Below are 26,151 nucleotides of genomic sequence, written 5' to 3' on the forward strand. Positions count from 1 at the left end.
GGCCGTGTTGAAAATGTAGCGAGTGAAGGTCTTTTGCCTTGTGCCTTAGCCAGTGAAGACCTCAATTTGCCTTTCTCTAGCATGAGTGCGAGCTCATGAAATAGACTTCAGTTACGATGAGTTTATTTCTAGTTTACTGGAATGATCATCTAGATTGCATGCGTAGAGTTGGAGCTTCAATTATGTGGAGTCTTCTTCAGTTTAACTACAGAACGAGGTGGCAATTACAAGTTCAGTTAGAATGAATTAGTCTTCAACATTGATTGGAGAGAGAACGAGTTAAGACTCGAAGTGTTGATTGGAGAGAGGACGAGTAGAACCCTCAGTTAGCTCACAATTAGAACTCAAACTTCTAAATTGGATGGGGCCTTCTTGGATGCTCAAATTGGGTCTATAAAGAGGAGGACGAAGGCACATGGTCATCATACTCTTGTGAGATCATTCTTTGTGTGTGTGTGTGTGTATAGATTTGAGGAGCTTGTGTGCTAGAAAATAGGAGGCCACAAGTGCACAAAGAAATAGGGGATTTGCATTAGGAAATACGAGCTCCCTTGTGTGCGAGGAAATAGGAGGAAGTGCACAAGGAAATAAGAGGAGGCATTAGGGGATTTGCAGGGGAAGTCAAGGCTAGTTTAGCACGAAAACAAGTGTGTTCTTAGAGAGACAAATTGCTTTGTAATAGATCCAATTGCTCAAGAACTATCAATAAAATACCACAACACAGAAAGCAAGTTTTCCCTTTTGGGTTTCTTAGGTAAACAAGCGTGTTAATTTGTGTGATTGTGTTTTTATCTCTCGATTATTTTCCGTTGCTTATAAATTTGTAAGAAACTCTGTATCTTGGTGAAAGTAAATTTGGTTTTAGATTTCAATTTCCTTGTTTTCAGTAATTCATCTAAGTAGTTGCAAAGTTTCAAGAGAAAATTGACTTCCATTACTTTTCCTTGTACTAGTATCTTTACAATTGTTATTGTTTGTCTTGTATTGAGATTATATGATGCAAATATGATCCTTTTATATATGCTACTATAATAAAAAGATATCAGGTTTACTTATTCTTGTGTAATGGTGATGTGTGATTCATTTGGTTGTGTCTTCGTTCCCCTTATTTCTATATTTTGCAATTGTTTCCACACTAAAAAAACTCAAACTCTATCATGAATCTACTACTATAAAAGGCATATATGCTATATTTCGAGTTTACTATTTCATGCCATAGATGTATGAATCCTTCATGCCATAATTGTTGCCATTTTTGGAGAATGTTGAAAATTAATTTTTGAATTTTCTTTCTTTAAATTAACGGGAAGTTCAACTGGTATTCTTCTCATTTTTAGGAATAAATTTATGAGCCACGCCATCTCTTCTCCACTAGATGGGTATTGAACTAGGCTATTACTGGAGATATCTACGAATTGTACATAGGTCATTTGAATCTCATCCCCGATGAGCCTTGGCTCAAAGATGTCTTTCTATCGAGAGAACTTTTTGGAGCTATGTGATGGCATGATCATTCGCCCCCCTTATACATGCAAACATTGGATGCACTCGCTTAGGATGTCTTTGGGACAATTCCAAGTCAACTCCCACAGAATTTGGATAGAGACAAATCACCATATGCCACTATTTGATAGGATCTGCTAGGTGTGTCACCTTATGGAGTCAGAGACCGAGATGCACCTCATTTTTCAGTGCCCCCTATACTATTAGATCATACGATGCTATCATTGCCTCTATAGGGATTCAATAGGCTCCCTTACAACTCTCTTCCCATTTTAGGATTAGAAATGCTTAGCCCTCTTCATCAAAGAGATGTTCAACCATAGATTATTTCATGTGCACCATGCCCCACCCTAGGATGACCAATCCGATTACCTCACACTTCCCTATTGATCTGTTAGATCAGACTAACAAATAATAGGTAGAATTCTGGAGCGCATAAAATAACAGGATGGTGAGACATCAACCTTCCTCTCTAGTAGACCACCCGATACTATTGAGACATGTTCGTAGGTCCTCAAAGCACTAGATAAATCAACTCCAGATGGATCCAAAGTAGAGCACTCCTTGCCTGTTAGACTACCTCCTAAATCCAGAGGAGTAACTAGAGATCCATTGGAGTTTCCTTCTTTTGATCTCGAAAGTTAGGAGTATCCCTCACTCGTACAACCCCCCACCCCCCCAGATTGTGTACCTAGACTCCTCAATGATTCTAGAAGACTCTGATAGCAAGTCAGTGCCTAGTTCACCCCCCTCGCCCTCGACCATAAGACTTAGGAGACCTTGACATCATCAGCCCCATTGTCCAATCTCCCTCTCTCACTTTCTATCTTGATAAGTTATTGGGTTGGGTTCTCCACCTTTCCAGTCTTGGACAAGCTCAAGTAGTGATTTGTATCACCGTTCCTTTGTTAGGGTTTTATACATATCTTTTTATGGTATACTTATGTAGGTTTCTTTCTTTATAGTATTTTTTGGCATTTTCTAGCATTTGTGTTGGCACTCCCACATGTTGGAAAAACAAAGTATTTGTAGATTAGAGTTGACTTTCCTTACTTGATAATTACTTGTGATATTAGTTGGCCTATTATTAATTTTATTTCTTCTTCATCAAGCAATTACCAAATCAATGAAGATCACAAAGATATAGGCTCCAAGCCAGGGCAAAACACCTCCAAGGGGAAAACCCAAAAAGAATACTTCTTTTCTTATAGAATCAAAACAAAATGAGACCTCCAAGACCGAAAGACCAAAGTCAAGATTCCTTCCAAGCACAAAGTCAACCCTCCAATAAGATCTCTTCCAAACAAGTCAAAGTCTTCCAAAGTCAACGAAGGTCAAACTCTCCAAAATCTACCCCAATCAAAGTTTCAGTCCTGCAACTTTAGGTCTGCAATTCGACCTGCAAATTTTGGCCCCCAACGACTGCATACACCTTATATTTTCTTGCACATGTGAACATAAATGGGTAGAAAAGACAAATCTTCTTCTTCTTCCTTGACTTTTGCTCTTGAAATGCCTTCTTGTCTTGCTTTAGATCGAACTTGTGAAGTGTCTTTCAAATGAGCCGAAGTCTCTTCTATATATACACTTTTCAAGAGGTTGAATAGGCCTCTTCTAGGTTGACTTCTCCTTGGTAGGGCCGACTTGGTCTTGGAGGACAAATTGACTTTCTAGACTAAAAAATAGTGATTTTCCTTTAAGTCCAAATAGGACTACAATACATGACAAAAATTCTTCTTTGAGTCAACAAGCCCTAGAAGCATGAAGAACATGCTTTGACCTAGACTTTGAGCATGAAACCCATGCTTGAATAAATAAAAATTGTTTCTCTTCTTATATAAAATATGCAATGTCATGATTACAAAAGTCATTATGAACACCGAATCTAGTTGCATTCTCTAACACCATATTGTATTCATACCGGGCGTACTCTTTAGTCCCATTGACCTACTTTTTGGGTCATTTGTTGGACATTAATAAAATTATCTTGTCTTATCTAAATGTATCCAACTTCGAATGGAGTATGTTGGCCTTATGAGCTATCTTTTTTGTCCAACATGTTTCATCTATTGTTGATATTTTTGGATGTCCAACATGCATTTGTATGCCAATCTTTGTTCATTGTGCCAAGAGGTGCTCTCCAGCCCAGTATGGTAGAAATGTTGTAACATACTGTAATGTAAATATTTTAACTCTGTCAAAATAAAATAAAAATAAAAATAAAAATAACAACATAAGAATAAAATAATAATAAAAATCAAAATGACCAGTGGTATTCATGTGGAATATAGCCCAGCCTAGATACATCTTAACTCTGGATTTACCAAATGTCGAGAGGGATCAATTCTCTTGACATGCAAGCCTCTTTAAGAGTGAAAAGAGTTTTGATGCCTCTCAGAGCTTGGTAGATTTGGAATTAAGATGGATCTAGGCTGGTTAGATTCTTCAACAAATCAAGTTATTGGAAGGTGACATTGGACGGTTGTATTTTGGAAAAACTCTATTCATATTGTCTCATCATTTTTTGAAATAAAAAGAAAATTTCTATATAGTTCTTCTTGAATCTCAATTAAAATTTATTACTATATCGACATATTTTGTTCTCTTATTGTTTTTTGTGGAACTGCTATTATTATTTAGACTGCAATTTTTGCTAGGAGATTCGTACATGTTGATTTACATTTTGCTATTAGATTCATGTGTTTGGCAATGTATGTTTTTGGAGCAGCATAAAGAGTCAGGTGGTGATCTTTTCCATTGTATACTTAATACAATTTATTTTATATGCAGCACGTTTTTGGGGCTTGTATCAGCATTGACAGGATGTAACAGGTTAGTTCTTTCTGTAATTTAACTCGGAGTTATTTTGAGAATTTATAAGAAAGAGAGCAGAAATTATTTTGAAAATGAATCCTTTTCCTAATCAGTTCTTTATATTTGACTCATTCACAAGAGTCTTAAATGTCTGACACAATACAAGTAGTTGTTGATAACAAAGACACTCTCGATCCTTTTTATAGACTAAGGTGAGGGAGGCCAATAACGAAACATGAACTAAGCCCACAAATATCCCTAGCCAAAGTCACCAAAGAAAGCCCCAAATGGAGTGTTCTTCAAATCAAGGTGTTCACATGTCATACAGTACTCTAGGGTTTGTCGAACCCTCAAAGTGCTATTCCCTCCAGGCTTCTTGTCCACATGTCAAACGCTCCACCTATAAGATGCTGCACCCTCCAACCAATAGATTCTCAGCTTAAGCATTCCTCCTCAAACTGTGTGTAATGTGGTTATGTGCCAAGTGCCCATCCTCATCAACAAGTGTGCCCTTGTAGAAGAGACCAATATGCCAATGCGTACTACCATTTCAATAAGTGTGCCTCTGTGGTATCCATCCCAAAGTTAACAGACACCCAATCTAAGCTCTCCAAATATAGGTTAAAAATAAGCAAAGGGCCTATAGGAGACCACAAGCCCCTCAAATCCCATGAAGCACTCTCCTAGGTAGGTGAAAGCACTTTTGGAGCAACCAAAAAATATCAACATTAATATTAGAACATTGACATGAGATCTTGCATCAATGATTGTAAGTTTAGATTTAGTTACCTGGATGTTCTAATATCAATGTCAACAACACAAGGAGCTAGCTTAGTATAATGATTATATAGTGTAATAAAAGATTAGTTTAAAAGTTTCAAGTCAGGAACTTTATGTTATGTTATAATTTGTGGCTCAAAATTAAGGAGGTCATGCATGTTTGCGCCGAGAGGTGCTCTCCAGCCCAATATGGTAGAGATGTTGTAACGTAATGTAATATAATGTCCTGTAAACATTTTGACTTGGTCAAAATAAATAAAAATAACCCTACGTTAAAATAAAAATAACTTTAAACTAAAATATAAGATAAACTTGGCTTGGTCAAGTTATTGGTGGTTTTTGAGCTCCAGGTTTATGAGAACACATGGTATTCATGTGGAATATTGTCTATTTAAAGGAGGGAATTAAACCAGCCTATATCCATCTTAACTCTAGATCTACCAAGTGCTCAAAAGGGATCAAAGCTCTTGAGATGCAAACCTTTTTTATAGTGAAAAGAGATTTGATCCTTCTTGGTGCTTGGTAGATCTGGAATTAAGATGGATCTAGGCTGGTTAATAGTTAGGATGTGGAGGTCACTTAATGTATCTCTGCCACCTAAAACTTATTAATGTCTATGTACTGATTTTCATATGGGGAATAATAATAGCCCCTGCTCCTTTTCTTGCTTTTTTTTCTTCCAACATTACTTGATCATGTTCTTTTTACACATTTCTCATGTATTGGACAATTTAGCCTACTTTATGTTTTCAGAGTAGCCTTAGTTTCATACTGATTATTGTACTTTTTCCTTTCACTGCACATTAATATATTTATTTTATCACATCTTGCTTCTCTCTGCCAATATTCTGCATGGAATGTGTTACGTACAAATTTTAAAAAAATGAAGGCCTTGAGAGAAATAGAGTTATTCATTCTATCACTGCTATTATGGTTGTTGATTTGGACGTGAAGTTCCCTTTTGGAGTTTGCCTGCAATCTTGATCAAATTAACTGAATAGTTAGCCAAAAATACATACGATAGAAAGACATGGATGTGCATGATATACATGACCTAAATAAACATGCTAAAAATACATTCTGCAAAAAAAGAGCACAGCTAAAAATAGCCAACGTTTGAAATTAGTAATCATTGATCCTAAAAATAGCGTCATCTTCTAAAGAGTGACTATGTCTAATAAGATAAATCTGTTCCACAGCCCCAAGGGTTAGCTTAATCAGTTGAACCATCTGCCTAAGACATGTTGCCAACAGGAAGGCGATAGTTCGCAGGTTCAAGTCTGGTTGAGTCCCTCAGGGTGAGCAGTTACTATTGTGGCTGGCGTTGAGCTGCCTTCCATCCGGATATTCTGGGGAAGAGGGAGGGATCCCATGATACTTTCCTGGGAGAGAGAGGAAAAAAAAAGGAAGAGAAACTCCTTCGAAACATAAGCATAGTATTTAGTTTTGTAAATTCCATTTGTCTAATAACTTGTCATAATTTTGAAATTCAGAATTCTTGAGACTCATTGAAACGTGTTATAATATGCAGCTTTGAGGAAGCCCTTAATCTTGCTACACGAGGAGACTCAACACAGATCGATATGCTAGTTGGGGATATTTATGGTTAGTTTGGTATTGGTTCATGTCTTTCTATGTAGGATTATCGTAATCATTTTTTTTTTGTTTATCTTCATTTTTCTTCCTTGAGATATTATGATTTGCAAGATGTCCACAGAAGTAAGATAAATTTCTCAGATCTCCACATCTGGGATTATTATTACAATCTATCTATTTGTCTAATTTCGGTTTTCCTGGATATTAAAGGTTAAAGAGGTAAATGTGGGAAATTATTTCAGGTGGTGATTATACAGAGATGGGTCTAGCAGCAACCACAGTGGCCAGCTCATTTGGGAAGGTCTCTCTCTCTCTCTTGTGTGTGCGCACATGCAAACAGTCACACACACACCCTTTCTCTCTCATTACACACAAGCACACTTATATAATTGAGAACTTCTGGGGCTTGTTTTGCTACAGGAAATGTGTTCTGAAAATTTTTCTGTATTGGGAGATTCTAGTTCTGCAAAACAATCTTTCTTTAATCTTTATAAATTAAGCATTGGTGTGCCCCACAATTCAGAAACTGAAAAAGGGAAAAATTTAATAAAACAGTAAAAGAACCAATGCTTAAAATACTGCCAATTCTTCTGTCTGCAGGCACAATATATAAATAATCTATTACTTTAGTTAAAAGGGGTGGTCCTTACCTTAATGTAGTGAGGAAAAGGTTATTTCTGCGAATAAGAGTACTTCAAATTCATATTCATCTCAAAACAGGTTTACATAGATCGCTTGAACATCAAGTTCATAAACTCCAAAATGACCAGCTTCTCCAACAGACATGATTCCAGAACCACCAAAACGCCATTGCAACAATAACAAGGTCCCAATTTAACAGTAGCTAAAGATTTGCAACAGGAGTTTAGGCTCCTCATAAAATGAGACAAATTCGGAGAAAGACTGCGCATAAACTGAAAACAAATGCGCTTCAGTACTAATTGTCTTGAAGACCAGAACAAATGAGAGCTCTAAGCCCAGAAGAGACGAGAGCTCCGAATCCAGCGCATCCTTTGACAGAGAATAACATGAGTGCCCTGATCTTCGAGAGTGACCATTACATGAAATCTCGACTTCCCTCCAGCATCAAAAGAGAAACCAAATACTCAGAAGCAGACATACCTGTTCATTCCAAAACAAGCCAAGCTGAAAGCATTGCATGAAAGGCTTCAATTGGAAAAATGCAAATTACAGGTGCAAAAATCCCAGAGTCATTAAAAGCAGAGACATAAACCACCAACAAAAGACCAGGCAAACATTATATCTGCACCAACAATGGAAAACTTCCACCTCCAGAGCAAGTACAGTGAAACCAAAATAGAGCCACTCCAGATACTCTTACCACCATTGATCAGACTATGAAGAGTTGTACAAAACATGATTTCCACAATTGAATTTAACAGAACATGCCGAGACAAGAGAAATCACATATTAACTGTAGCTGTGAGTCTTTTAAGCGAAAAATAACAGCAAAAAATCTCAAATTTCTATCCAGCCTAATCCTTATCAGAGGAGATAATAGAGGGAGTTTGTCCTTGATCCACTGGAGGATCAGTAAGGTCCCCAGAGGCAGAATCACTGACCAGAAAACCTTCATCAGGGGCGAATAAAGGTTATAAATATGCTGTTACCCTATTTCATAAAATACTATAAATGCAGTCTCTGAAACCCATACTGTGTATGTCCAGTCCCTTGTTCTATGTGACGAAGATGTACACTCCCACGACCTCTCCTTGTCTGTGCTGATTATCATCTTACCTACATCTCCCATTGCTAAGAATTGGCATTTTAGAATGTGCTGTGGTGATAGTAGAACAAATGATCTACTCTAGTTCAAAAATAATACCTATTCTGTTTGAGGAATTAAAAACATATAAGAATTGTGTAATAATTCCTATTACGATTTTAGTTCACAACTCCTTGTACAACAATGCTTATATAGATATCACTTCGTTTACGAACTATGACGAGTATGTCTTTGAATTAGTTCTCAACAGTGGTATTCTAACAATCTCAATGTACTTTTAGAATGGGGCCTCTATGTGAATTCATAAGATACTGAGACCAATGCAGTGAACATCTTTGTTTGAGTGAACTGAGCTGTTGATTGAATGTCGACCTCTCCATAATGACCATCACAACCTCAAATCACCCACTTGACACCTTACAATGCAATCACAAAAATGCATAGAAAATGTGTAACAACAAAATAACTTTCAAATTTCCTTTGGAGTAACAAGAGCAAAATTTTCAGCTCCGAAGACATCTCAGTGTCAATCTAATTCATTTAAGGGGATCAACATTTTGGATGGCAACAGCAAGAGTAAACACATGACTCTGAATTCCCTTTAGTTTATCAACTGCAGAGTCGGAGAAAAGTTGAAAACATTTTGGCCTGTCTAAATATATATATTTTTTGTTGCTAGAAAAAACAAGTGTGTCCTTTGTACCTTTTTCTTTCACCAATCAAATCAAATCTCTATCTTGAATGGTTAATTTTCTAGGCGTCTCTATAGGTAAAATGCAGGTATCTTATGATCATTTATACAGTTATTCTGAATATATATATATGTATATCATGGTAAAGCATGTCAAAAAAGATAAGTGCTCTCTAGAAAAGTAAACAATACACTTCCAATCCTATTGTGATCTTCTGTCCGTATCCAGCATAGTTCAAATATAATTCTGATCTTCAATTAGGAGGCTGTAAAAGATGCTTCATTAGATAAAAATAGCCTTGACTTTGCTAATTGTTTATTGTGCCCAGTTACCTTAAATTTAGCTTTTACACATAATGTCATAAAATTTGTATCTTCTGGCACGAGTCCATATATAATTTTCTTGACTTCAATTTCTAATCTATCATTTGTAATAGGAGAGGCTTCAAAAATAAATCTATTCTCAACGAGTCTGCAACTATGTTGCAGGAAACACCTTAAAGGGTGGCCTACTAGTACGGGGCACAGCCCGAAACGCCGAAACAGCCTTGAAACGGGGCTGAAACGCCACTGGCCCTACCGTACGGCATTTCACGATTTTGAAATGCCGTCTGGTACGGCTGACCGTGTTTTGGCCGCTGTAGGCCGAGTTTCGGGCAACAGAAATGTGAGTTTTTTTTTTTTTTTTTACCTTTTTCGGCCAGCTCAAGGGGTGAAGAAGGGCGTGGGCCCCTTCTAACACCCAAATACACTAATATAACAATTTTTATGTGGCTTGTCAGACCAGGAGGTAACTCCTCAAAACAATTCATGATATTCATTCGAGTTGGTCTTTATTATATACATGAGGGAGAGACTGTTCATTTCATCTCTCGGTGACTTCATATTTTCTATTATTTATTTACATCAATTATAGTTATTCACTCAATCCTAATGATTAGGTGTCAACATTCCCCCCCTTAATCTGAAGGGATGTTGGTGAGTCCAATCATCATTCTAAATCTTTCAAGCTTTTCTCTTCCAAGCGCTTTGGTGAAGATGTCTGCAATTTGCTCATTAGTGGAACAATGGTGGAGATAGATTGTTTTGGCGTCAACATGATGTCGAATAAGATGATATTTAGTATTGATGTGCTTTGTTTGATCATGGAACTTTGGGTTCTTGGCCAACTTTATTGCTGAGGTATTGTCAATCATGAGTGGAGTCGATTGTACTTGTTTTACCTGCAAATCTTCAAGAATTTTCTTGTTGCCTCAGCTACTGCAACATATTCTGCCTCTGTTGTGGAATCTGCTGGAACTGATTGTTTGCGTGATCCAAGAAATAGCTCCTGATCCAAGACTCATAGTATAACCTGAAGTAGATACCCCAGTTTCTTTGTCTACATCGAAGTCTGAATCAGAGTATCCAATCAAGCTGAAGTCGTCCACCTGTGTATACTTGATTCCAAAGTCTTGAGTTCCCTTCAAGTACCTTAGAATTCTTTTTGCAGCAGACCAATGTCCCTCACAAGGCTTTTGCATTAACCTGGAGAGGATTCCAACAACAAACAAAATGTCTGGTCTGGTAGTAGTTAGGTAGTTGAGACTTCCTACAAGCTGTCTATACTTTGTTGCATTCTCAAATTCTTTTCCTTCAATGGATGTGAGCTTTATGTTTTGTTCCATTGAAGTAGTAAGATGATTGCATTTTGTCATGCCAAATCTGTTCAACAGATCTCCAATATACTTCTTTTGAGAAAGGAATATGGACTTCAGATGTTGAGTTACTTCAATACCAAAATAGTAATGAACATAGCCCAAATCAGTGATTTCAGAACCTTTCCTCAATTCCTTCTTTATGGATGCAATGTAGCTTTCATTGTTCCCTGTCATTAAAAGATCATCTACATATACCACAAGATATACAACTGTTTTGCCAACCTTCTTGACAAACAAAGTTGCATCATCAAGATCATAATGTTTGAAATTGAGTTTCAGAAGATGCTCAGTTAGTTTTTCATACCAGGCTCGCGGTGCTTGTTTGAGGCCATACAAGGATTTCACAAGTTTGCATACTTTATGTTCATGTCCTTTCACAGCAAATCCTTCAGGCTGGGACATAAAAACATTCTCTTTTAGATCTCCATTCAAGAAAGCAGTTTTTACATCCATTTGATGGACTTTCCAACTGTTCTGAGCTGCTAGGGCAAAGAGTGTCTGGATGGTAGCCCATTTTGCTGTGGGGGCAAAAGTCTCCTCATAATCGACCCCTTCCTTCTGCGCAAAACCTTTTGCCACAAGCCTGGCTTTGTGCTTGTCAATTGAGCCATCAGCTTTATACTTGTTCTTGTAGACCCACTTGCAGCCAATTGGTTTGGTTCCTAATGGAGGATCAACCAACTTCCAAGTGGCATTCTTTATTAGGGCATCATACTCCTTTTGCATCGCTTCTTTCCATTCCTCATGAGAAGCAGCTTCTTTGAAGGAAGTTGGTTCAAAATCTGTAGACAAATTCAATTCACAATCATAAGAAACATCCATATCAACAGGTGAATCAGAGTCATCTACATCACCTCCATTTTGCCAGTTTGAATTTCTAGTTCTTGTCTTTCCAACCTCATCAGGATGAACACTTTCAAGTGTCTTTGTTAGCTACTTTGGGGGACCTCTCTCAAATGGTACAGGTTTCTCCGTTGATTGAGTTGGGACTAAATCAAGATTGAGTCTCCCAATTCTATCAATCACATCACTTAAAGTATTATCCATTGTTGGAGTTTCATGCGGAGGAGAGAGTGCTTCAGAAGAAGATTCCACAAGTTGATCTAGTATAGGAATCCCCCCTTCAAGATGTGGAATCTGATTATCAAATTCTTGAAATGATTTTGCATTTGCGAATCTATCCAAGCGATCAAGTTGCCGCTCAACAACATTGTCAGTTTTGGATGTTTCAAGAAAGATTACATCTCTAGATACAACACACTTTTTATTGACTTCATCATAGAGACGATATGCTTTGGAGGTGTTTGAATACCCCAGGAAGATACACTTACGACTTCTTGCACCAAGTTTGTTTCTATGTACCTTTGGTATCAAGGCATAACAGGTGGAACCAAAGACCCTGAGATGCTTTACCGAAGGAATGTGCCCATACCACATTTCATAGGGAGTCTTGTTTCTAAGAGCATTAGATGGACATCTATTTTTTATATATACAGCACATAGAACTGCATTAGCTCAAAACATCAATTTTACATTTTTGAAAAACATCATGGAGCGCACCATATTTAAGATTGTCCTATTCATTATTTCAGCTACACCGTTCTGTTGAGGATTATATGGCACAGTTGTTTGATGTTTGATCCCATGTTGGTGAAGATAGTTTTCAAATTCATTTGAAGTGTATTCTTTTCCATTATCAGTGCGAATAGAGCCAATATGAGATTGTGCATCATTTTCAATCCATGTATGAAAGTTCTTGAATGTTTGAAAAGCATCAGATTTGTTCTTCAATAAATAAACCCAACACATTCTGGTGTAGTCATCAATAAATGTCATTATATCTATTTGCAGAAGGAACAGGCATTGGACCACATAAATCTGAATGAATGAGTTCAAGTTTTCTATGTGCTCTTGAATGTGAATCATGAAAAAACTGTTTGCTATGCTTTCCTAGAATGCAAGCATCACATTGCTTAAGTTTCCTAGGAATTGTAGGCAAACTAGTAACACCATTTTTCTTCAACAAGCGAAAGCTGTCATAGTTCAAATGTCCAAATCTAGCATGCCATAATAAACTTGATGGAAGTGTACCTTCTTCATGATGAGAATTGTATGAGAAATGTTGTGCACGAGCAAAGGTACCCTGCAGCTTGAGAAGCCTTTCTTCTTCTATCCCCCTCATGACAAGTGAGTGGTCAGATCAGTGATGCGGGGGAGTGCCCCCCCCCCTTCGAACCCGCTCCCGAAGCGCGCTCCGGGCGGGAGCGGGTCGGGAGCGCGCTCCCGTAAAAAAATTTGCGCTCCCTGGTCTGTGAGGGAGCGCTTCAGGGAGCGATCGCTCCCGCGCTCCCGGAGCGCTTTTTAATGCCCGGGAGCGATCGGGGAGCGATCGCTCCCTGATCGCTCCCGGGCATTAAAAAACGCTCCGGGAGCGAATTTTAAAATTCCGGGAGCGGTTCGGCGGAAAAAAATTCCGCGGACCCGAAAAAAACAAAAAAATTAACTAATTTTTTTGGGTTTATAAGCCCAATGGGCCAAAACAAAATCATTTCAATGAGATTGAGCTTGAGTTTGAGAGCAAAGGAGCAAGGAGCAAGAGCTGAGGAGCAAGGAGCCAGAGCTGAGGAGCGAGGAGCAAGTGCCAAGGAGCGAGGAGCAAGCTTGCAAAGGTAAGTAACTTAATCATTTAGTTAGTTTAGTTGGTTAGGTAGTTAGTTTGTTTAGTTTAATTTACCTGTTTGAGTTTAAAGATCATTAATTTAAATTAAATTAATAAATTAAATGAATTAATCCCAATAAACTAAATTAATTTGCAGATTCAAGACTCAAACCCTACAAACATCAAACACGATGGACCTGGGGATTTTTATTGGCATTTTCCTCTTCCTGGTCCCTTTTCTGGTTATTATGGTGGTGGAGAGTAGGAAACGGAGGGGGCCTGAAACTGAAGAGGTGGATGAAGAAGCCGGAGGAAGTCAAATAGGTGAAAACCCCAGTGAGGAGGATGTGGAGGGTGAACATGAGGGTCAAAAAACTAAACAAGACCAAACTCCATTGTGGAAATATGTTCACAGGCCTGAAACAGGGAGAGGGGGTGGAACCACTAAATTTCATTGCCCCCATTGCAACAATGATTTCACAGGCTCATACACCCGTTTGAGAAGACACCTTTGCGGGAAAAGGGCATGGGATGGAGAGAAACAAATAGGAATCAGAACTTGCGACGCGGTGTCAACAACAGATAGAGCCAAATACATAAAGGAAGAGGAGGACGCCCAATACAAAGCAAAAAGATCAAGGGGTTTCTTTGAAAGCTCACAAAGAACTCCTTCAGCATCCTCCCAAGGCAGTGGATATGGACATGGAGGCTCAGGGTCATCATCTTTACGCCGTAGAACCATATCAGATTTCCTTGATGAGGGGTGTAGGAATGATGTGGATTCAAAAATTTACAGGTTCCTCTATGCAAATGGGATACCATTCAATGTTCTACGCTCACCTTATTGGCACGAAATGGTTTCTGCCATAAATGATGCCCCTAAAGGATACAAGAGCCCTGGGTATGACAAGGCAAGAACAGTTGGCCTTGATCATGAAAAAGCAAAAATATCACATTCTTTGAATAAAATGACAAGTTCTTGGACTGACAATGGGGTGTCCATTGTATCTGATGGATGGACAAATGTAAAAGGCAAGCCATTGATAAGTGTTCTTGCTGTGTCCCGAAGTGGTCCCATTTTTCTAGCTGCACATGATTACTCAGACAAGTTCAAGACCGCTATCAACATTGCAGAAGCATTGCTTGAAACAATTGAGCGTATTGGCCCATACAATGTCATCCAAGTCATCACTGATAATGCTCCTAATTGTAAGGCAACGGGAGCAATTATTGAGGATAGATACCCGAACATATTTTGGTCTGGATGTTTGGTTCACACATTGAACCTTCTGTTGCATGATATTGTCAAAAACAAAAATGAACAATACCAATGGATTGGTGATTTGTACAAGAGAGGAAAAAAAATGATAAAATTTATTACAAATCATAGCAATACCCATGGCCTTTTCCGCAGTCACTCGAGATTGGAGTTGCTGAAGATTGCGAGGACTAGATTTGGTAGCTATTACCTCACCTTCAGGCGCCTTTTGAAGGTAAGAGAGGGTTTAGCTAGCATGGTATCAAGTCCAAATTGGCAGGTGTTAAAGGAAAGGGCTACAAATGTAGCTGACATTGCAGGTTTTGAAACGGTGGAGGAGGCCGCTCTTGATGGGCAGTTTTGGACAACTGTGAGACAGGTATTGGATTTCACCAAGCCAATTTATAACATGATTCGGTTTGCAGATACAGACAAACCAGTGATTGGCGAGGTGTATGAGCAAATGGATACCATGTTGGGGGAAATAAAAGACATTGTTAATAACAGAGATCCCGACTTGTACAATCTGATTCACGATTGTGTGTGTGAACGGTGGAAAAGGCTTAACCTTCCACTACATTGCTTGGCGTATATCCTTACGCCAAAATACTACTCAGATTCTTGGTTGGGCAAACCTGCAGCAGGGGGTGGTGTTAGGACCAAACCCCATTTAGATCGAGAGGTAACTAAAGGATATCTGGATGCATTAGAAAAGTTGGTGCCTGACAGGGAGGAATGTGCAGCTGTGCGCCTTGAAATAGGCAGATACTTCACTGGCAGTGGTTTGTATGGTAACTTCCATGCAATGGACGACAAAGATAAATTTGATTCTCACACATGGTGGGAAACATATGGCGGCGACGGACTTTTGCGAAAATTGGCATTGAAAGTTCTTGCACAGGTTGTAAATTCTTCTTCTGCAGAGAGGTGTTGGAGCACCTACAGTTATATACATAATGTGAAAAGAAACAGGCTCAACGAAAACCGAGCAGAAAGCTTGGTTTATGTGCACTACAATTTGAGGTTGTTGAGCCATTACTGTGATCGGGCTAATGAAGATCCCACATATAAAATTTGGGACAATCACCCTGAGGACGACAATTTGGAGGATGGCATTGTACATATGGAAGAACTAGAAGATGAGCTTGTACGGGATGAAGCTGAAGCAGCTGCAGCAGCCATGCCACCTCCACCTCCACCATCCAGTAGCAGTTCTCGGGGCCCGAGTCTTGTTCCATTGCTGTCGCCACCTCCATCGACACCCTCGCGTGGAGGCTCTAGTTCTGGTCGTCGGTCTGGGCGGGAGACTCTTAGAAGACCGCCAAGACCTACTTATACTCCTGGAGACTCTCGTGGCAAGGGCCACTTGTAGATTTACAGTTTACTTGTCTTTTTTAGTTTCTATTAGACTTGTCACTTTAGTTTTCATAACTGTTCAGTGTTGAGTTTTGAGTCCTTGACTCTTGACTCTTGACTCTTTCATATCATTATGACATTATGATATTTTTTGTAAACATTATATCACTGTGACAATGAAAATTTGAAGTTTGAAGTTGGGCCTTGGCAATTATAACTCATTGGTAATGATTGTGAATTATGAATATGATGCTTTGTGAAAGACTAAAGTTGTTTCATTTCATCTCATTATTCATGTTTCATTTTATAAATTTTTAACATTTCATATCATGTTAACAGTTAGAAGTTAGGACTTAGAAATATCTTCGATATTACTTCTTGTAATGGTTAAACTTGGCTTACAAGTACAACTTGTTACTTTGGTGATCAATGATGATAAATGTTATTGAATTGAATGTTATTTTAATTTATTATTTTACTAAGGTTGATGACGATTATAATTTCTAGATGATTGATGTGATATGGTTCAATGATCAATTTATGTTTTTTTATGTTTTTTATGTGTATTTCATCATTCTACATGTTTTTGTTGACATATATGTATCAAAAATTAAAAAATATAAAAATATATATATATTTTTAAAAAATCGCTCCGGGATTCGCTCCCAAACCGGGAGCTTCTGAAAATGGTCGCTCCCGCTCCCGCTTCCGCTCCCGCTCCCGCTCCCGCTCCCGCTCCCGCTCCCGCTCCCAAGTAACACTGGGTCAGATGCTTTTCTCACCTCAAGCTTGCCATCAAACATATGAATGGAGTGACCTTGCTGGTGGATGTGGACCAAGGACAACAAGTTTTTCTTCAGCTGTGGGAGATATAGAACATGATGCCGAAGAAAGTCTGGAAGACTAGGCAATTTAAGCCTGATTGTGCCAACCCCTGATGGCTTGAGTTTTGATTGGTCTGCAAAGTATACTGCTCTATCAACATTGTTAGTAAATTCTTCAAAAAAATCTTTTCTATGAGTCATGTGGCAAGTTGCTCTTGAATCAAGCAACCAATCATTTTTCCAAGAAACAAGTGAAGCATTAAATAAGTCTTCATTTACCCCAATATTACATTGTGCCACAACATAATGAGCGGATTCAGGTGCTTTACCTTTGTCTATGTCATTAGCTTTACCTTTGGGTTGGTTTCTTTGCTGCTCAATTTTGTCCCAAGGTAACTTGCATGTGGAGGCATCATGTGATCCATTTCTTTTGCAGCGTATGCAGTGCAAATTTGACTTTTCTCCTTGAGAGTGTCTGCCCCCCTGCCTCTGAAATATCTTTCTCTTCCTCTTCAACCACCTTTTCCTCTGGAAGAATCTTGAGCAAGATTCTTTTCTTTATGAGCAAGGCACACAACCTCTTCAGAAGATTCAGGGGCTGTCTTCTTTCCAAAAGCTTTCTCTCTTTCAGCAATTTTTTTCACAAGAGAGTCAAAGGTAATATCTTTGAGATTTCCATTTGCTTGCAATGACTCAAGATAATTGGAGTAAGTAGGATAAAGTGCCTTGAGAAAAGCGATAAGAGGAATATCCAATTCAACCTTAGTGGCTTTGATATCATGCATTATAGATTTTACTTCGGATGCAAGAGCAAGAGGATCATTATTTTGTAATTCAAGAGTGAAGAGTTTAATCATGAGTTGAACAACTTCAAGTGCAGAGTGTGAGTCATAGAGTTCTTTCAGCTTTTGTAAGGCTTCGAAAGCATTTGAAAATGGCGAAATATGTCGACTCACCTCTTCACTTACAGATGCTGCAATTAATGCATAAGCTTTGTTGTTCTTATTTTCCCAAATGGCGAACTCCTTGTCTGAGGTAGGCTGTTTTGGCTCTTTGTCTCCATCTCCAATACACACTCCTTTCCACAACTCATTGAAAATGAGGGTGTGTTTTATCTTCCGGGACCACTCAGGATAGTTCTCCTTGCCAGTGAGAACTACTCCCACAATAGATATGATTGAATGCATTGTAAAATTTGAGTGCTGTACAAAAAAACTTCTGTTGCTAAAAAAAATTTGATTATGATATATGGAGACAGAGTTATCACTGTAGAAAATGTAATACCATACACCGCAAGGTAATAGCATTCACCATTCACTGACTCTAATAGTCAATGCCATATACAACGCAACAACTCACAGTCACTAAAAAAAATCATACCATTCGTGCAGGAGAGGAGGCTTTGGACAACAATAGCATTGGAGCAACGTATCAATTGAATGGCTTAATGGCCAAACAGGTTGGTATTAATTCGTGTTGGGAGTATTATGACAGCGGCGGTGGAGTGATACCATAAAAGAAACTGAATGGATTATGACAGCAGCGGTGGATGTCCCACGGTTATGAAATAAGTGGTAATACAAAAACTGTGTATTAACTAGACAATATTCAACGTAATAGAGGAGCCAGGGACTGGTGATGGCGCTGTGTTTAATTGTGTAGAAGTATGGAGAGCGGATGGAGAGGTATGTTGAGTTATGACAGTGGGATATGAATGCATTCAATGTTTAATGTAAAACCACAACATTATATGTAATACCACAACATTTAATGTAATCAGTTACCAGTCCTCCGCCTGTGGCAAGAGCCACACCAAGGTCGCCCGAACAACAACGTATCAACCATAGGCCACCATTGCTAGAGTGGAGAGGGCCGAGATCGCCAAGATAGTGCGCAGAGTGAGGGCCAAGGTATGCGTGACAGTGGGAGAGGAGGCTAGGGTTGTATGCATGGAAAATTTGAAAAGACAACCACTTCCTACGCCTTCAAGCACACGGCTTCCCTCATACATGGCGACTACAATTGCATCCTCCGATGCAGGCTGCAAACCACCAGAGCAGCTTATGAAAAAAACGCTTCAAAACGCTTCATAATTTATTACCATGTCAGACCACACCAATGCAATATTCTCGTCGGGAGCGCCAGAGAGCAGCGCTATTGGACCACACCATGTCAGACCACACCAATGCAATATTCTGGGAAGAGAACACGGCAGAGCATGAAAGTGGAGGAGCGTGGGAGGCTATACCAGGAAAATTGGCAGGAAAATGCAGGACAAACTTCTGAAGAAAAGGTAGAAGGGAGTTACAAAATGGAGCTGACTCTGATACCATGTCAGACCACGAGGTAACTCCTCAAAGCAATTCATGATATTCATTCAGGTTGGTCTTTATTATATACATGAGGGAGAGACTGTTCATTTCATCTCCCGGTGACTCTTCATATTTTCTATTATTTATTTACATCAATTACAGTTATTCACTCAATCCTGATGATTAGGTGTCAACATGGCTGTTCGCTAAATTTAATAAAAGAATTTACAAATAGAATTTTCTCTAGAAGATGAAAAAAATAGAATTCTCTAGGAACCCTATGAGCCTCTTTTTTTTTAAACACACTTCATTCACTCATTTCTCACACATTGTTCTGCAAGAGGAGCTTTCTATGGCAGCGACAAGGAGTTTATTTGTAATTTGGAGCATGGGCAGCAAGAGGAAGGGCATGGGCAGCAACTAGTTGGGTGAGTTTTTTATTTCCTAATTTTGCAGCATTCATTGCTTCTCAAAGTTGTGTTTCAAGTGCTCCTAAATTGGGTGACTTTTTCACTTTGTAATTTTGCAGCATTCATGGCTTCTCAAAGTTGTGTTTCAAGTGCTCCTAAATCCACTCAAGCAACCAGGGAACAAGAATATTATCCTCTATGGAAGTATGTTACCTAAGTGAAACATATGGGTTCTAATGGTACATGGGAATGGAAGTGCAATTTAGGCAAAAATGAAAAGACCTTCAAGGGATCTTACACAAGAGTGAAGGCTCACATTTTGCATGAAGAGATAAAGGGTATTGATGTGTGTGCACATACCAAAAATCTAGAGGTGAGGGCTAAATTCAAGAAAGAGAGTGATGATGCTCAAAGGTTGAAGGATCAAAGAAGCAAAATCGGCATGGGCACTGCCAATCCTTGCATGTCTGATAACATTGAGCCAAAGATTGTTCAGGAAGCAAGAAAGAGGAGGGCACTAGAAGTAGAAGCAAAGTTATCAAAGCCATCAACTCCAATTCAAGACAATAGATTGTTGAAAATGCTTGATAGTTAAGGGAGAGAAGAAGCTGACTCAAGAGTGACAAGGGTCATCTTTGCTTGTGGCATCCCTTTTAATGTGGTTCGATCCCCATATTGGTAGGATTTGGTGAGAGAAATTAACAGAGCCCCTCAAGATTACAAAGGGCCAAATTATGAAAAATTCAGAACAATTTTGCTGAAGAAAGATAGGCAACTTCTTGACGATGTTCTGAAACCAATTCATAATTCATGGGGTAGTATAATGCTTTCCATTATCTTAGATGGCTAGACTGGTACAAGACGTAGACCTTTGATTAATGTCATTGCATCATCACCAAAAGGAGCCATTTTCATCGAAGCAGAAGATTGTTCAGGTGAGATAAAGGATAGTAAGTTCATTGCTAATATTTTAATTTATGCAATTGAACAAGTAGGGCGAGAAACTGTGGTGTAAGTTATCACAAGTAATGCATTTGTTTGCAAAGATGCAGGCTTAATTGTTGAGAGTAGACACAATCACATCTTTTGGACTTCTTGCATTGTCCACAATTTGAATCTGATTTTAGAAAAGATTGAGGAAAAAACAGAATGGATTAAGGAGGTCACACGACAGGCTAGGGAGATTATAAAATTCATCACCAACCACCACCAATCTCAAGCAATATATCAAGAATACTCCAAATTGGAGTTGTTGAAAGTTGTTGAGACAAGGTATGCCTCAAACTTCATCATCTTGTGTTGCCTTCTTGAAGTTAAAAATGCATTAATGAGTATGGTGGTGTGTCCAACTTGGGCCGAGTGGAGATAGGTAGATTCAAAGAAGGGAAGTATGGTGGGAAGGGTGTTGGTTGATGAAGACTAGTGGAGCAAGATTGAGTTCTTGCTCAAATTCACATCACTTGTAATATTCTCAATTTTGATTTTCCGCATTAGAGACTATTTTTGGAAGAGGAGGCAATTCCAACTTTGTGACTTAGGAGGAAAAAGGGAAATTGCAGCTCTAGTGGGACGTGGGGCCCACAAGAGAGGGAAATTTGGCCCAAGAAGTGAACTCGCACTCTTGGAGGAGAGAGAGAGAGAGGAGCGGGGTGCGAATAGGAGAAAGAAAGAGCAGGGGCTACCAAAGGAGAAAAGGAGGCCAACAATTATAAATAAGGAGAAGAGGCCTTCATTTGTATGTTTTGTCATTCTACAATTTTAACATTAGTTCTCTTGAGCTGCTTAGCCAAGCCAATCGTGTTGTTCAGCACAAGGAATTTTTGAGCTAGAATTCCAACTCTACTTTTGGTGAACTTCGAGTGTCACCTTAGGGAAGTAAGAAGGAGTCCATCTCAGGGCTTCTCTAGGAGCTACATTGCATACTATTTCCAGCTGGAGCATGCTTCTCTTAAGGCGCAAAAGGAAATTCAAAGGGGCTGAGAGAAGCTAGCAAACAATGGAGTTTTGGCCGAAGAATTTGCAGAGATTTATCCATAGGGAGGATGAGTTTTTCGTTGGTGGTTTGCAGGGTCGAGAGTGCTGCATTTTGGAGGGTTGAATTCAAGGCATGCGTAGGGGTTTCTGGACAGCGGCTGCGCAGACATTTTGACAGGGAGATTTGGGGAGTTCGGGCTAAGGAGAAATAAGGAGGTTTGGAGGAGTGATTTGCAGTGGTTGGAGGAAATTTTTCCAGATATTGATTGGCCTTCTACAACAAAATTCTTTCACAGTGTGATTTTCCAGCTAGTTAGAACCATACACATTTTGTGGGGTCATTGGGGCACATTGGATTCAACCCAAACCCTTTCTAGGTTTGGTGAGAGGACGCTAGGATTAATTTTATAGAATTTTTTGAGCACTTCTGAGGGCAAAATTCCTAGTCCCATTCAGCAGCCAACAATAGAAATTGTTGGAGGATGGCACAGTTTACCCTGGGACCATTTCCACAACTTGGCATTTTTCGGGGCTTGCTGAATATCTCGTGGGGAGGGCACCATCAGAGTTTCAAGTCATTCTGGGCAATCTTCAGAGTAGTTCTTCCAGTTTCCTCCCAACAACAGCTAGCAGTTCTTCCTGGGCATGCACAATTCTTCATAGGGAATCTCTCCAGCATTTGAGCATTGTAGTCACACTAAGGTTCTTGCCATAACTTGTAGTAGCAAGCCCAGGGTCCTTTGATCTCATTCATTGTAGTCATATTTATCAGAATTAATACAATGACTCGGAGTTTTTGCTCATATTTCTGTGTTCAATTATGTATGGTTGTGCATTTCTGAATTTTGTAGCTATAGCTAGTTCATTGCTTCTGTTATCTATGATATTTTTCCAATTTGGAATATTATAGTGGTATTAGAGCCATGATCTTGCCTAGCTGTGGGGTAGCCAACTAGGTCGTTGAGGATTTGGTCATGTATGCAGAGTGACGGGTTAAACCATAGACAACCCATGGCTTAAGGAAAATTTAGTATGTAGGAATTCTGGGGTGGAATCCACTGGAACGATGAGAGATTGGCTGAATTGAGCAAGGTGTCGAACCAAATCCATCCTCATCCTTACAACAGAGACAATAGAGGTGTGCAGGTCGTTGGGGTGCAATCATCTACATGATGTGGGGAAAGTCGACGGACTCATGGCACCAGATCTCCTCAAAATGAGCAGGTAGGACAGGGACAATTAGAGGTTGAGACTAGGAGGCGCTTTTGCTAGTGGAGACTTGGCTTTACATATCAAGAGCCTAAGCAGGAGGTTGAGCATGAGGCTGAGGGCACACATGATTGTGAGGGACACGTAGATACACCTAGTGTGACACACGAGTCACCCTTGTTGGAGATTCCTTTGATAGCTCTGACTAAAAACTTGGGGGAGAGAGTACAACATACACCCATAGGGCCATTCATTGACGAGGTGCCAGGAGACACAGAGGTGTTCACCATTGAGGAGGTCCCATCCTTTGTTGAAGTATTCATTGATGAAGTATCTAGGGTCGTGACCGAGTTTTCAGTTGATAGCAGCGCACAACAAGTTGATGAGGTGTCAGGAGACATCTCCACGTTTGACGAGGAGCCGATATGTACATAGGTGTCCAGATCTATGACAGAGTTACCAAACGACAATCACCTATAGCTGACTGGTGGGGATGTTTTGTATGATGGGTTGTCGATGGAGGAGTAGTTGGAGGTTCAAGTTGATGTTGTGATGGAGGAGGATGCGCAATCGTCCTTTGGGCTGGACATTAAGGAGGGGCCTTGCGGAGAGTACACATTGGGTTTTCAGCACAGTTCACTTCAGAGGCACGTTGACGGGGCCTACATTATTATTGTGTCACCCTTATACATTGGACTTAGAGAGGCAGAGTTGTCGAGACAGATCATCGAGGATGACTAGGTTAGCAGGGGCCAACGACTTGAGTTGAGTATGGCACAACATCAGTATGGAGGGCTTGTTCCGTATGTTGAAATTTCTAAGTTTGACACGTCACAAATTCCTACTGCATTATTTGGTTTATTTCACCTACTTGTTTATTCCTCAACAAGTTATTTATCCATATAAATACTGAAAATAAACACAAATGTAGTCTCGACTCATATACAAATCATCAACTGAAATAATAGACAAACACACAAGGGACACCGTTATTTTTGGACAATCGCCCCCGAAAAAACCCAATGTGGGAAAACCGGTGTAACAGTTCTGAGGGTTTTATTATTATGCAGATTTCTTGAGTACAACTAGGGTACCAAATTGGCTCACCCAACAGAGATTTCTACATGATAGTAATACCTCTTCTCGGGGACAAATATTCAGCATATCTACCCCACGAAAATCCTTCCGACGCTTCTCCAAGGCTTTGCGTCAACCTTGCTAGCCTCTGCGTAGGTCTGGAACCCCCTGCGTCAGCCCTGCTAGACTCTGTTAGCTCTGTAACCCCCTGCGTCAGCCCTCTGCCCCTCTGCATCAGCTCTCTGGCCTTTTGCGTCACCCACGCAGGCCCCTCAGCCTCTGCGCAGTCTCTAGCTGCCTTTGCGTGGCTCCTGCTGCCTCTACGTAGTCTCCTCAGTCACTTCGCAGACCCTCTGGCATTATCTATGCCTCTTTGCTTATGTATTCATTGCCCATCGCTGCAGCTCAGATCACTTGTTCGAATTTTCTCAACAAACCCTGCTTCAGAAAATCGAACAAACTGATCAGTCTTGGTGTATTTCCAACTGATCCTCAAGCCTCCTCTTATACTTTTCCTGTCGAGTCTTCAACGACGGAGATTAAGTCTCTAATCAACGACTAAGATTAGATTTGGCTTGGTCCATGTCATTTAGAACATTCTCACCCAGTTTTATATTAATACCCATTAATATTTTAATTTTCCTTAGTTTAGACTTAGGAACTCCATTAAAAATATTAATTATTTTAATATCTCTCTAACCGGGTGGAATTTCCCCAAACCATTTCTGGGTCTTGGAGATCTCATATGCTTTAGCCTCTCTACCATTTTTCATGGTTAGAGCACATCCGATGCTACCACAAATCAACACTCCCTCTAAGCGAGGAATGTGCTCTAGTAATGCTCCACCACTGAACATCACACTGATCCTCCAGCACCGGTACCTGTGCTGATGCTGGGCCTGCTGCCCTACATCCACTGCATTGCTGCTTCCTATACTACTGCCCATTGCTCTGCCACTGCCACTGCTACATCTATACTGCAGCTCCCTCTACATCTGTGCTGCTGCTAGTCCTTCATCCCAACACTCCATCCGCACTGCAACTCTCTCTCAAATGCTGCATCATGCTGCCCATAGCACTACCACTGCTAATTGCTGCACCGCAACTCAGTTATCGAGAAGTAAGTAACTGATCTACCCAACTACTGACATCCTTGTTAGTCCAGAAGCCTCCTGATGCTGAAACTACCTCTGCTGCTATCCTGTGCTCCCTCTGCTGCCTCTGCGCTGTTGCAAGCACCTCTGTGCCTCTGGCACTGTTGCAACCATCTTTGTGCCTCTCTGCACTGCTGCAACCACCTTTGTGCCTCTCGCACTGCTGCAACTCCCACTGTGTTGCTACAGACCTCTGCACTCTAGCACTGCCTTGTTGCTCCATCCGCATCTTACTTCTACTGACATCTGTCATCCTGCTACTATTATTCGGGGCTCTTGTAGCCGGATATGATCCAAGAGTTTGGGTACCTCAAGGATCTTGCTCCTCATCTTCTGTAGTCCTCCTAACTACAGCTCGATGTCTCCCCACCTCTTCTCTAGAGGTGCATGAGCACTCATGGCGCAATCGTCATCAGTCTTGACTTCTTTCTCGGCCTTAGCCGGAGCTGCCTTGGAGTCAGAAGCCTCTCCCTTATTCTTCTTCCTGGGACATTGGGTTGCATAATGACCCAGCTCCCCACAACAGAAGCACTTCAACTTGGAGATGTCCGCCTTCTTCCTCTTCCCTTGCGGTATCGTAGATGCTAGAGCCGCATCCTCCTCCTCCTCTTTCTTGATTCGACCTCCTTTGCTGCTACTTCCTGCCTTGGTCAACCATCTAATCTCTTCTTGGCAAAGAGCTGCCCACATCTCTTCCCATCCTTGAAGATCAACTCTGCCCAAAATGCTTTGGACAAATGTCTCCCAATCCTCAGAGACTGCATTTAGGGCGATCCTCACCATGAACTCCTGATCCGATGTGGCCCCTGTGGAAGAAAGTTGGTCCCGAATCTCTTGCAACCTGCTGAGGTATAGGTCTATCTGCTCCCCCTTCTGCATCTGATATGACTACAACTGATTCTCCAACAACATCTTCCTCTGCACGGAAGTGCCCTGGTTCAATGTCGTCAAGGTATCCCACATCTCCTTTGTCGTGTTCTTCTCGACAATATACGGTACTTAATGATCATTGACCCCATCAAGGATTATGCACTTTGCCTTCGCCATTGCATCCTCATACCTCTCATTATCAGCTAGGTCTACTGTG

At 40.1% G+C, this 26,151-nt stretch overlaps 1 protein-coding gene across 3 annotated transcripts in view; it reads left to right on the forward strand.

Moving 5' to 3' along the window:
- Positions 1 to 26,151, forward strand: part of LOC149146965 (uncharacterized) — a 153,839-nt gene that overhangs the window by 76,169 nt on the left and 51,519 nt on the right. For 2 of the 3 annotated variants that reach the window (XM_089441433.1, XM_089441434.1), the window contains 3 exons: positions 4,294 to 4,335; positions 6,629 to 6,702; positions 6,936 to 6,994. In XM_089441433.1, the coding sequence (XP_089297559.1) occupies positions 4,294 to 4,335; positions 6,629 to 6,702; positions 6,936 to 6,994 (175 nt within the window). The remainder of the gene's footprint in view (positions 1 to 4,293; positions 4,336 to 6,628; positions 6,703 to 6,935; positions 6,995 to 26,151) is intronic. The other variant, XM_089441435.1, reaches the window with a different exon arrangement.

The sequence above is a fragment of the Pinus tabuliformis genome, chromosome 9, assembly GCF_031772625.1.
Source record: "Pinus tabuliformis cultivar Carrire ecotype Pingquan chromosome 9, CPIR1, whole genome shotgun sequence".
Taxonomy (NCBI): domain Eukaryota; kingdom Viridiplantae; phylum Streptophyta; class Pinopsida; order Pinales; family Pinaceae; genus Pinus; species Pinus tabuliformis.